The sequence below is a fragment of the Neopsephotus bourkii genome, unplaced genomic scaffold, assembly GCF_033783945.1.
Source record: "Neopsephotus bourkii isolate Nb327-2 ecotype Australia unplaced genomic scaffold, CSIRO-AGI_Nbou_v1 NB_357, whole genome shotgun sequence".
Taxonomy (NCBI): domain Eukaryota; kingdom Metazoa; phylum Chordata; class Aves; order Psittaciformes; family Psittacidae; genus Neopsephotus; species Neopsephotus bourkii.
The window spans coordinates 667,752-680,900 of NW_026900863.1; the positions used below are offsets into that span (position 1 = coordinate 667,752).

Genomic DNA, 13,149 nt, shown 5'->3' on the forward strand with positions numbered 1-13,149 from the left:
AATAAGCTGGGGTGGGGGCTGGCGTGGAACCACCTTCCTGAAGGTGTCAGAATTAGGTCGTCTCAACACTGTTGGGATGTTTATTGAATTCATCTTTTTCCACCTCATCAAATGACACAGTAGAAGAAATTCTTTAAGAATAGTAACAATTCAGAGGTCAGGACAAAAGGCAAAAAAAGGGGGACAATTTTGACAACTGGTAAAATCCTTTGAATCCAGGAGAAGTGAACTATGAAGCAATTTTAAACACAGAAGCATCCAGTTAGGACAAAAGTGGGTCAGGTGTTTAATGGAAAAGCACAGACTACAGCAAAAAGTTTTTCCCCACTTTACAGTGCAGCAAACTTGAATTAATAACAAGCTCAAAGCTAGAAGGTTTTGAGATATAAAATTGGCACTTTGTCCATATGAAGTTGGTATTAGTAGAGTAACATCCTGTGAATGCCCTAGAGAGATGATGTCCACCACAGTGGACTCTGTGGAAATCATGGGGCCAAAGAAGCTCCCCTAATCTTTCAGAAAGAATTGAGATGATGCAGCTGTAAATAGAGACAGGTTTTCATATAAGCTCACTATATCTTGCATCCAGTTTCCACCTGCCTTGTCCTGTGGTAAGGTTTTTCAGTGGTATATACATTCCATGAATGTGGATGGAGGTGCAATGCTGACATGGAGCCGTGCACCGTTGCTGACACTGAAGCTCCAACATGACAACAGCTCACAGTGACACTTAGAGCTCACCCTTCCTTGTGCAGATACCATTTCCCCTGGGGACACCAGCAGCTCCTGCCCGAGGTAAAAAGTCTCAGAAATTTCTGGAGGCTGATTAGGATGCTAAAACCTGTGCTGTCCTGGATGTGAGCTTCTTTAGGTTTTCCAGCTCCTCTTGAGCTTTAAAATGTCCGTTTAGAGCCTTCCAGGGTGCTATCTCCAAGGATGCCCACTCATCTTAGAAGGAGAAGAGCACACTTCACTGGTGAACCTGTGTCTGCAGCACTGACCCTGCCTGTACTATGTATCTGCTGCAGCTCAACAGCACAAATCCATTCCTTACGCTCTAGCTCAAGACCCTTCCTAGGTTTCTGGGGCTGAAGTAGTTTATACATCTGGAGCATGGAATGTTGTCCTATTTGTGAGGCTTTTTTACTGTTACTATTATTTTTAACTCCTTTGTTGAGTGTTTAGGCAAAGAAGCTGCCTGGTATGCACTTGGACAAGGTACCAGTTGCTCATAGTCACAAGACACTAACCATAGAATCACAGACTGGTTTGGATTGGAAGAGACCTCAAAGACCACCTAGTTCCAACCTCCTGCTAGGGCAGGGTCACCTTTCACTAGATCAGCATTTTCAATGCTTGTCATTTTATTTTCTATGTGATGAGAGAGTACTAAAATTTGGCTGTTTCTTAAAGGGCATCACTCAAAAAAGACTAAAGGGGTTGTAGGTGCTATTGAGTCCTCAGACACAATGAAGCAAAGTTTTGGCACGGCTGAGGGAATCTCTTACAGACTTTTTCAGGTTGAAACTTATATATAAAACTCTTCATAGTCTAAGTTTTAGTGACTATAAGAAATAGCATCATTATTAATGTGAATGTGTCAACATCTCAGAACTCTGCTCTCAGTGAAAACACCAATGAAATTAAGTGAAAAAGACTGATGAAATACTTCTTTTCTTTACAAGAGTTCTAACCCAAATAATGAAACAAGTGAATTTGTGGTCACACAAGCACACTCTAACTGCCATAAACCAGAGCAGTTCACTAGCCCACAGCAAAGTGACTCCTCATTCCCTCCTAGTGACAAAGGTGACAAATTGTTCAGCTTTCATTAAAAGCCAAATGCCAGCTCCACTGGGTATCACAGCCACTCACACACACCAGCCCCTGGAGTCCACTTGCAAATAAACATACTTCAGTCTAAGCTGAAATAAATGAATTAAACTGCATGAGTTCAAATAAATGAATTAAACATTATGGTCATACCTGTTTTAAGTGGGATTTTAAAGGCTATAGAAACTTTAAAATATTATTTTATGGGATAAGAAGTTAATCTTACTTTGTGCAAAAGCTGCCTCTGACTTTGAGCAAATAGCTACACTTATAAAACCCAACTGAACAACTGGACTTCACATGCAGCCTTCTTTCATGTGTACACAGATCATTTTCCTGACACAAATATTGATCAAGCAATGCTTGAAATGAGGGCAGCCACCCTTAAATCAAAGTGAAGGAAAAGCTGTGTGCACACTATGTTTGGAAGTTGTGCAAATACGCTCACAGGAATCAGGGCCATAATGTAGCATCTCCAGTTTCAGGAGAGAACCTGTGTGAAGAACAGCAGAAGAATTCTGCATTATTCTTACAACAGCTCCAAGTGACTGTTTATTTCCCTGCTTTTGCACAACAGGCTGACGGACCACCTTCTGCCTGTAGTTCTCTAAGAAACAAGAGGGAACAGGATCACCCAGAGCACCACCAGTGTATGGGCTGTTCTGTACCTCTGCGCTCGGCTGAATCCCTTAGCATGGAATGAGGTATGAGAAATGAAGGAAAGGGCCTTGAAATTCTGTTTAGAAAGGAGCCTGGATGAATGGGACAAATACAACCTGGTGACAGTGTCCATTCATGTTCCATCTCACAGCCTGGGGTTGTCTCTTGTGAGGAACTAAACAAAACCCTTCCAACTAATGGATCCAAAGGAAGAAAGGACAGTGCTGGTGCCTGGTGGCCTTGGCCACCTTCCCCACAATATGCAATCAGCTGCACCCTGTGTCAGCTGTGGGTCTCAGCATCACACTGCAATTTATGATACACAAGTAGGGAGCATGATCACAGGGTGAGACTCATGGTGAGACTCACTGTACTTTAGTTCTGAGATAAAGTACAGTGTTTTAGCATTGCCTTGCAGGAGGAAGCAAGGAAGGAACACTCAGTACTGATTGAAGTGCCTACTTGCTGTTTGTGCTGCCAAGAGTCAGTTAGGTTTGTCTTTTTACCACGTTTGGCCTTCACCTACAGCCTACCCTTTGGCCTATGGTACCTGAAGCAGGTTAGCCCCCTGACATCTTTTCTCCCTCCACACTCTGAGTTCCCTGATGAGATGGTGGCAGGCACATCTATACAGTGTGTAACAAACAGACCTTATGCCTCCCCAGAAGTCAATCTGACTCCTATCAGGATTATCAGATCCTCTCACCCTCCTTGCTGATGTCCTCTATCTAGGATGTTTGGTAGACTGAATAACAGCTGATATAAACACAGGCTGCCTGCCAGAATAAAAATAGCCTTTTTGCTTAATAGAGAAAGACGGGACTGACAGCAGTGTGCCAATGAGAGAAACCAATTCTATTCAGGCACTGGCATACAAAACAACACTAAAAACTGAGGAGACAGAATCTGTATGGTGTTTTAGAAATTCTCTTCTGTAGGAGTAGGAATCACGGAAGACCTCAGTTCTTACCCATCCTGCTCTGATGTTCATGCTCCTCCCCAGCCGAGAGGTACATCTGTCTGCCCTAAGTTGTTTTGCTGCCTTTTCCATCTTGACAACTTATTAGGAATTATTCACTAACACTGAATCTTATTTTGTTACCTTCTACACCTGAAGTAAGAGTCTATGGCTGAGGATATGAGGAAGCTGCAGCTCTCTATTTACCTGGGAAGCATCAAGCACTTTCAGTGGAAAGACTTTTTAAGCGAAGGTGAAAAGCAGAGATGTAAAATATCCAGCTGCTATTACAAACCAAGAGCAAAGTAAGATCAGTGACACAAAGTCGGGATCCTGATTGTGCATTACACCCACCACGTTGCCTGTGATCTCTCCCACAACTTCTAAGGCATGAATTCGGTGATCACTCTGATGATTCTCGTCAGTAGTGGCAGAGTGAGAAGTTTATTATGTGCACAGCAGTACATAATTGCACACACTGCAACAGATTCATAAGGTTTAGTCTACTGATTTAACACCTTTCCATTTAAAAGTTCCAAGGATTTTATGGTAAAGATTAAGCTTGTAGGAAACAGAATCTGGTCATTACTTTTAATTCCATTTTATATATGAATAAATTGAGTATAGAGAGAAAAAGACATCCTGTCTGTCTGAGCATCATCTTGGAGAAGTGAGAGGAAAACCTCTGACACACTCCTGTCACAGTTTGGCCATAGAAAGGCCATTGCAGAGGGAGCAAACAAGCTTATTTCTATTCAGGAGACCCTTGCCTTTGGTTGTTCTATGTTCACAGGCAGTGGCACAACCCTGTTAGCTTACTTGAATGTGCACAGTGATTTGCAGGCCGGAGCTCCCCTGTAGGTATAAATGCTTTCTAAAGATTTTGCCAGCCACTTGTAAAGCCAAGGATATGCAACAGGTAAAAATCCCAGAGCTGGAACAGAACAGTGTACTTGCTACAAACAGCTCATGCTGAGTCACAGCTGAAGCACACATCCCCAGAAAATGTTCATTAATGACACCAAGTAACACCACTGAAACTTCCTGGTTTTAGGCTGATCATGGTAACTGCATGCAGACCAAAGCAGAGGTGCTGACCCAGAGCTGGAGAGTCTCTTGGAGGTACGTTGTGTGTTGTGCTTTGGGTAAAGGAGTCAATGTGCCCCACACATGCCAAGCACCAACACATATGGTACTTGTTGGAGCAGGTCCAGAGAAGGGCAACGAAGCTGGGGAAGGGTCTGGAGAATCAAGTCTGAGAAAGAAGGGCTGAGGGAACTGGGGGGTTTAGCCTATTCACAAGAATGCTATTTCCGTAACTTCAGTTGTCACTACGAAGGAAACAACTGGGTATGCAGCCTTTCAGTGGGAAACTACAGACACCTGACACAGTAGAACAGTCTTCAGAGCAGTTTCCTTGATTCTCAGACCCCAGTGAGCTGTGTCTCTGCACTCACAACATGAGCACTCCGGGATGGCTGTTGGCAAAGAGCTCCCTGCAAAGGGCTAAGACTTCATGCATGAAATAAGTATTACAGATAATTCTCGCAGTGGTGCTAGGGCTGGGAGTGCAGGGCCCAAGAGAGATTTGGGGAGAATACTGGGTGATAATTTCAGCCCTGTAATTGATGTGCTGTGCTGATTCTTGGTGCAGGTTACTCACATTTGGCCCTGACTGGCCCACAGTGTTTCTTTGGCCTTTAACAAAAGTGGTTTATCAGCCTGATTATTTACCCAGTTGCTGAGAGGTAACATAAATCAGTCACCCCACCAGATCTGACAGTCCAGAGTGAAATTTCAGTTTGATACTCCCTGCTAAGGCATGGCCAGATTACAGGAGTCCTTGCACAGAGGCTGTGGATCCTCATCACTAAGACAGTAAATCTGGTATCTCATGGAAGCTAAAAGCTGCCTCCTGCTCTGTTGGGAGACATGTTACTCCTTCCCTTTAACTCGTAAGCCACAGGCTGGAGCTGGCACTGATCTTCTTCAGGAACATGTAGTGTGGAGCAGCTGCTGCAAAAACTGTTCAGTACTGCATTTTAATACAAACGGAGCAGATGGGACATGGCATGGGAGCATTTGGGTTTTGTGACATTTTCATTATTGTTTCAAACCCAGTTTTGGACACAAACACAATCTCAGTTAGGAAAACTCTGAAGTCCTCCCCGTGGCTCCGTGAATGGCAAGTGGTTTGAGCTAATGCTTTTGAGAAGCAGCATATAAGTTTCAGTGCTCCATTTAATGTTTAGACAGAATATCACAAAGTCTTCTTAGATGCCTTGCCTGTCCAGGTGCTCCCAGATGTCAGAGTAGGCGCAGAAGGGCAGACAGAGGCAGGATCTCCAACTCCAGTGCTAGCATCCCCTTTCAGTGACAGGGACCTTCAGAAGAGCATATCTGTTATGGGCTGGAAGGGTGCAGAGTTTCAAGAAGTTCAGCCTGTTTCTGCCCATGGTAATTATGGTCCTGTTCTCTCTTTAAAAATGTATAGATTGTAGATTTCATGTTTGAGAAAGTCACTTTGAAAGTCTCTATATAGAGAGTACTGATAAGTTTAAATAATAACTACATTGGTTTCAGCATATAGACAGTATATTAGCAGTGTGTTTCTGTAAGCTGCTCAGGACAAGCAAGGTCCACAACTGTTCCAGGAAGCTGGAACTGCAGCCATGAGTTATCTAGGCCAAGAAGACCTTCCAGCTATTTCAGCTGTTGTCTGCTAGCACTCCATACACCGTGCTTGAGGTTTAGCACACACGTTTCTACTGCTGCATGTATCTGATACCTATTTCCTCTTTGCATAACAAAGTGTGGCCATAGAAATTGCCTTTTTTTTTGCTAGGATAACCCAGACTTGAGAAATTTATACTATACTGGCAGCGTAGATTCCTATGAAGCATCATACTCCTACAGGATCAAGCAGGGCTATTGTCATGGTTTAATATCAACAGTAGTTAAAAGCAGTTAAAACATTTTTCTGACCAGAACATTAAGTATAATTTCTTTGTGTAACAGCCAGCACACAAGCATTAAGAACTAACCTGTTGTAGCAAACAGTCAATAGTCTCTGCTGGAAAAAACATGAGTGACAACCTCATTCAAGCATCTCACCTTAAAGCAAAGCAAGCAGCAGACTTCCCAAGGACAAGAGCTTCACTGGAGCTGTATGTTCTTATCCAAGGGTGGACATTGCAGAAGCAACTGCAATGAAGCCATAATTGTGTATGTGTCCAAACTATAAAATCTGAATATGTCAATTTATCCTGAAGTTCTAGCATCTTAATGTAGAGTTTACCTTATCCCTTCTCCAGTATAATTCACAAAGTATTCCCAATCTCCTGATCAAGGTTGCAACTTAAACTTCATCAGGAAACAAGACATCATTCTGATTTGCTCAGGATCATTCCCAAATGCTTAGGATCATATCCCAAACCTTCCCTCTCCTTAGGAGCTGGGCTACCAAGTGTGCAATTCCCCCCTCCTGACATGAGTAGAGCTCACAAGCACGAGGAGACCGGGTGCAGGGAAGGTGCAGCCACCCAAACCCAAGAAACGCTCTCTCCTAAAACTTCTTTTTTCAATGCCTTTAAAAAAAACCCAACCCAGTTTCTAAGTAGCATCTTTGAATACATTCAGGCAGATAACAAAAGGATTAAAAACCCTGGTGCTCAGATAGACTAATTCATAGCAGACTTTGCTAGAGCTGGAGGCAGGAAATTAACTGTACACTGGGTTCTTATAACAATTTCCTGTGATAGAAGCACACAGACTCGTAAAGGCTCACAAAAGCCAGAGTAAGTGGGTTTTTCTGTTGTACTCTGTCTTGCTTGCACAATTTAATCATATCAATAGACCTTGCAAAGTTAGAGCTGGTACATAAAGCAATACACTAACAGTCTGTATCACTGCCCTAGCTTCAAAATGCTGGGCAACAATCAGCACCAAGTACCTCTGAATGAATCCAAACATAGAAGAGGTTAGGAAAAGTACTCAAAGCAACAGGAAGTAGGAGAAACAGGTACATGCATGCGAACTAAAATGAATCAAACCATCAAGGAACCAAAAGTTTCAGGACTTTTTACCTCTGGTAATGTACTTGCTTCTGGTCTCCAAGGTTCTTGGAACCTTGTACTAAATGTTGTAACGTAATTAATATGAGGCAAACAACCTTGCTTTTTCTAGGTTGTCATGAGTTCTGAAGCAGAAAGGAATAATTTGGTATCTCTGGCTAGCTGAAGGTTATTTTAATTCCTGCGTACTTGTAGCTTACCATGAAAATTGACCCTCAAGTTGCTATAAAAAGCAGCTGCTCAATATATATCATATTCAGGAACATTTCGGAACACTGTAAATCTGCTGTTCCTATTAAACAGTGAGACTATCTGCACAGACATGTTTTGATTTATAGAGCTCACTGTCTAAAATTCATCCCTTCTGCCTCTATTTAATATCTCCGTGTCTCTACATGAATCACGTTGTTTATAAAAACAGAGAGGTAACAAGAATTAAAGTACCTTTAACAGTCAGCACACTTAAACTATCTGCTACAAAATACATTTACATTTCAATCCGTGGTGTTTCCTAAAACATACATGAGACTAGAGAGCAAGACCAGGCAGATATGTTAAATATTCTGAAAGAGAGCTAAAATGCTTACAACAGAAACATTCATCCACATAAGCTCAGTAAGATTTCTGGATTTTCTACTAGCAATAGCCAAGAGCTAAAAGAAGCCATAATGCTTCCAGCAATTAGCACAAAATGAGAAGTTAAAACAGCAAACTTACTAAAATGTAACTCCTTCTTTCATCCCGAGCTTCAGAATGCATGCTGCAGCTTACTAAAGCAATCAGATCTGTAATGAAGTTCTTGAAACAATCTTAAACACAGGCAAAGAACAGTTTAAGATTATGTCCCATTTATTTTCAGAGCTGCAGTGAGAGCTACAATACTATATTGACATTTAAATACATTTCAATTGTCTGAAGAAAGCATTTGAAGTTATTTCAGCTACTATTCAGCTCCTCTTACACTCAAACACTGCACATCCACGTACAGATTAATGTATAATGCTCTGCAGCAAATGGCTTTCAGAATAAAATATTTTCTCTTTCTTAGTATCCTACCTTCATAATTGCCTTCTAGGAGACCCAGCTGCTCAAGTGCCTTCACAAATCCAACAATTATCACCAGTACAACAATCATTTCAAGTCCCTCCAAGTTCATCTTGAAAAATTATTCATGTAAAAGCATCTTTCCTTAGGGAGCGTCCTGACTCCAGAGTTAGACTTTAATTAAAAAGCCCTCCTAGCCCAAGACATGCCACATAGCCAGATAAATACAATGCTAAGGGAGCCCAGCATATTCCCACCATAAAACATTTCCATTGACAGCAAGATGAACAGAGGAATGTAAGGAAGTCAAATCTTACCATGTCTGCATCACTTGCCTGCATGGATACAGATGTTTCAGTCTCTAAGGCAACAGAATATACAGTAACCACTTTGTTTAGCATTTCCTGTCACAGCCAAAATTCACCGAATCTGACATCTAGTAAAATCTGAGGCTCTTTTTTTCACACAGAATTGCAGTTTTAGAGAGACCCCACAGTTCAACAACACAGAGGAAAAAATCCAAACATGTTTTCCTTCCTTGATACTAAAGTGAACTTCGGAACACTCAAAGCAAAATCATTTCATTTAGAAAATGACCTAATGCTGTGTTTCCCTACTGAGTGAAACACAGTTACAGAAGGTTAGTTTACACATCTGAGTTTCTTGTTTTCCCACACTGCACACACATTTTACATCAAATACAGGAATTACTGACTGTGGTAAGAAGAAACTTGTTAGAGAGAAGTCTCAGGTTTAAATTTTGAGGGAATAATTGAGAAGCAAAATCTTTTCCCCTCCCTGCACTGCCCTAGGGCTTGTGCCGATGGTGGAACAGCTGCCCTTGGTGTAGGTCAGCTGCTGCTCATGGCTGTGTCCAGGGGAGGAAAGGCAAGAAATGGCATCAAGTACACAGTGTGCCCATGGCCAGAATTTTGTGCAGCTTTCTGCTCTGCCTCAGGAAGCATTTTTCCAAGCGCTCAGAAAAACAGAAACAGTTTCTAAGTCCTTGAACCTGACAGGGACAGATTCTCTGAAGTAGCTTATTCTCACTGGAGCCCCTTAACAGCAGACATTAAGCAAGCACTTGTCGGTCCTTCCTTCTTACCTGCACTCAGCTCTCAGATTTGCAGCCAGTTTCAGACATGCACAGAATTACAAAAAAAGCCATTCTTTCACGAATCTGGACACTTCTTTGGTAACTTGTGCTTGTTTGGTCTGCAATGGCTGCCACTCTTGTGGGATAACCTGATTTTGAAAGCGAGATATAGATGCATGTAAAAGTATAAATGTACATTAATATTGCAATTCTTATAATATTAAAAATACTAATCTGAAACCATGAAATCTGACTCATTGTTTCAGTTATTGCTTTTTAACCATTTATACACTTCTATCTTTAGCTGATGTTTTGTATTAAGGTCTCCCAGGACATTCTTGTCCAGTTGCATTAAGTACTTAAATGATGTTATGAGGACTTGAGTGCCAAGGCCTCTTGTACCGAACTACAAAATGGGATTTACTGAAGTATCAAATTCAACTGCCATGGAAATAAAATCGCCTTTGGGACAGTCCAGGCATAAGGTATGATGATAATTTGTAACATTAAACAATGTTTCAGTATAGAAAACAAAACTACTGATGGAACTGGGACAGAGGATAAAAAGAAGTAACTTAAGCTTAATTTTGGGCAAGATCAGAACTTCCACTCTTACTAAAAGTGACATGAGGTGGGTGGTGCACATAAGCATTCAAAATTAATCTTATCTCTGGAAAGGGGATTTCTCCAGTCCAGCCCTTGTACCATTGCTCTCTGCTGCTGCTCTCAGCTGAGCCACCAGCATAACCAAGTAAGAAATAGAGAATTTCTTTTTCTTGTCAAAAAAGTCTATTTTGCAGTAAATAAAAACATTCCAGAGAATGCTTAAACCACGGCAATCTTTTTCACAGAAGCTGCATTTCCAGAGCAGCCAACTCCTGGACACTTTGATAGATTCGCCCTTCCTGCTTGGATTCAAGAGGTGAAGTCCAAGTTGTGCTTGAGCCCATGCTCAGTGCATGAGATCCAACTGGGATGGCCTCTCCCACCCCAAAAACTGGAGAAGGGACTTGCACAGACCTTCCTCTGTGAGGCTTCTGTTATCAAATCAGGGTATTCTTATTGTGGAAGCTACTTGAAAGGTTTCATCTTTTTACAGACAAAAAGGGATTTTCCAACCTCAGGGCACTTCTTTTCTGGCCAGCACAAGCCACCAGTAACAGTGCCTTTGAAGAGAAAGAAAGAGAAAGAAAGAGGAACGTACTCAAATATACTCCTATCCAAACTTATTTAGCTTGGGCAAGATGACAGAACAAACCTGCAGGCTATGCACTTCCCACCAGTTACTTCCTCATAGCAGTATATCATATTTGTAACAAACTCTCAGTATCATTTTCAGTTGGGGTGTTTTTCAGTCTGAGCAATTCTCTGTGAAGGAAAACACTGTCAACAGAGAAATATAGGAGAGTTCTGGGAGGAAAACACCCAGTTACAGTTGATTGCAGTTATGTGATTATCCATCCCCCTACCTCCATGTGGTGAAGCAGTGGGCACGGCTAACTTAATTCCTCCTCTCTGTTACAAGAGGAAGGGTGGGGGCCTGGCCAGTGGTGTGTGCAATGCCAAGGGCAAGTTATCTAGGCAGATATCACAGTGCACCTGAGGGACGTATGACAACAGGAAAAAAGGTCTGTTTATCACTACAATACACATGCAGAATCCAGCATTCCCGAGAGTTCATTATGTATGGACACTAGCCCTAAGTAACTGTTTCATTAGCATCTGTTTTGCAGTTAGTTTTCACAGCATGAGATACAAATTAAAGTGTGTGAAGGATAGAACAGAAAGGAGACAAGGGAAAAAGACAAGGGTTAGAATTAGAAGTAAAATTACAGACAGCTTCTCTCCAGGCAAAGAGATTGGAGATGCTCACATTCAGTGCTCTGCTGTCAGATAAACTTGGGACTGGTGCAGAACTGGGTATCCACATGGGTCTGTCTGGCGGGCTGGCAGGTTAGGTGCAAAGTTGAAGACTGCACAGATAACTGACTTGTGACAGGGTCCTCCCCACACTTGTGGGAAACATCACCTTCCATTCCCAGCAAACAAGGAGAGATCTCCAACCTAACTCACATGTGCATCAAACAGCAGGAATACGGAAAGCAATCCAGGAGCACCAAGGCAGTATCTATCTGTTAGCTAAATTATCTTGTACAGTTGCCCTCAAGGGCACATCTAATATTTGACCCCACTCTGTCAGCTCACAGTGCAGATAAACAGTTCCTCTCATTTCCATCTGTCATTCCTCCCCTCCTCAAACCTTTTATTTTCTTATCTTTTTCTTTAAGCCTTTGAAACTGGGACAAGTCCAAGAAGATGACCCGTTCAGCACCCCAGCAGCTCTCTGACTGGGTAGCAACTCACTGCAGAGTGCACTGCTCTCATCAAGCCCAACCATCCCTGATGGCCCAGAATTACCTCTACCAAGTGAAATCAAGGCAGATCACTGCAAAGAGCCCCTAGAGCCCCCATACGGATGCACCCAGGGTGCAGCAGCACAAGCAGAGCTGCAGACCTTTCCCCTACTTCCTGGCCTCTTCTCCCTGGCCCTTCCCTTCCCACAACAAATGAAGAAGGAGCAGTGCCAGCTGCAGTGTGTGACCATTTTACAGTCAGTGATTACACAGTTACACAGCTAACTCAGGACAGGCATTCCCAAGCCAGTCCATACACTTCTGCTCCTCAGCTCTAACACTGCTTTGCTCCTCCTGACAGTAACCAATCTCCCAGCTGAGTGTTGTTGCAGCAGATACTGACTGATCCATCATTTTATTAATAGTATGATTATGGTATAAATATTTCATTCCATGGTGTGTGTGGGAGGCTTCATCATGCCCCAGTATCTTCGTGTGTGCATCTTGTTTAAATACAGCTCTGTTAAACTTACGGCAAATGTGTCAGTTCCAGCCCTTCAATATTTCCTTTAATGCTCTCAGTATTTTCTCAAATACTAATAATGTTAAATTCCAGGTCAGATTATTCAGTGAATGAAAGTCACATCCAAAATATGATTTCTTTTCTAATACTGTCGTATAAAATGGTGAAGTGAGAATTTAATGCAAATGGGAATTGAGTCTTGGAAAAAGAGAGTTACAATTTTCTTTCTTTAGGTGCTCTATAATGGAACAATACAGCAAGTATGGGTTAGGTGTCCAGGGCACTATTTTCACATTTCAATTTCATGGATAACCTCTGCCACACTCTTGTTTTTTCAAGGTGCCGTATCATTAATACAGACAGAGTCATCTTATTTTTCTGAAACTACTAGCCACATTCTTAATGTAAACACCATCAACAGTGTTCAGTGATTCCAGCACTAGTATGAACAACAAATTACTCTTTAAACACAAGTAACTGCCACGTTTCTGTTTGCTGCTGCATCCCAGCAAAGGCGGTGCAAAACGCTTGCAGTTTTCCCAGCCCCCAGGGTCTGCCAGCAGCTCACACTGTAACTCTTTAATTTTACACTTCAGAGGCAACGTGGG

General features: G+C 42.1%; 1 protein-coding gene across 8 annotated transcripts in view; it reads right to left on the reverse strand.

Annotated features, from left to right (window-relative positions):
- KCNIP1 (potassium voltage-gated channel interacting protein 1) overlaps positions 1–13,149 on the reverse strand; it is a 404,820-nt gene that overhangs the window by 119,175 nt on the left and 272,496 nt on the right. The window contains exon 1 of one of the 8 annotated variants that reach the window (XM_061348408.1): positions 8,581–8,790. The exons of the other annotated variants lie outside the window; for them this stretch is intronic. Within the exon in view, the coding sequence (XP_061204392.1) occupies positions 8,581–8,680 (100 nt within the window). The 5' untranslated portion in view covers positions 8,681–8,790. Of the gene's footprint in view, positions 1–8,580; positions 8,791–13,149 lie in introns of those variants that run through there. 8 annotated transcript variants of the gene reach the window in all.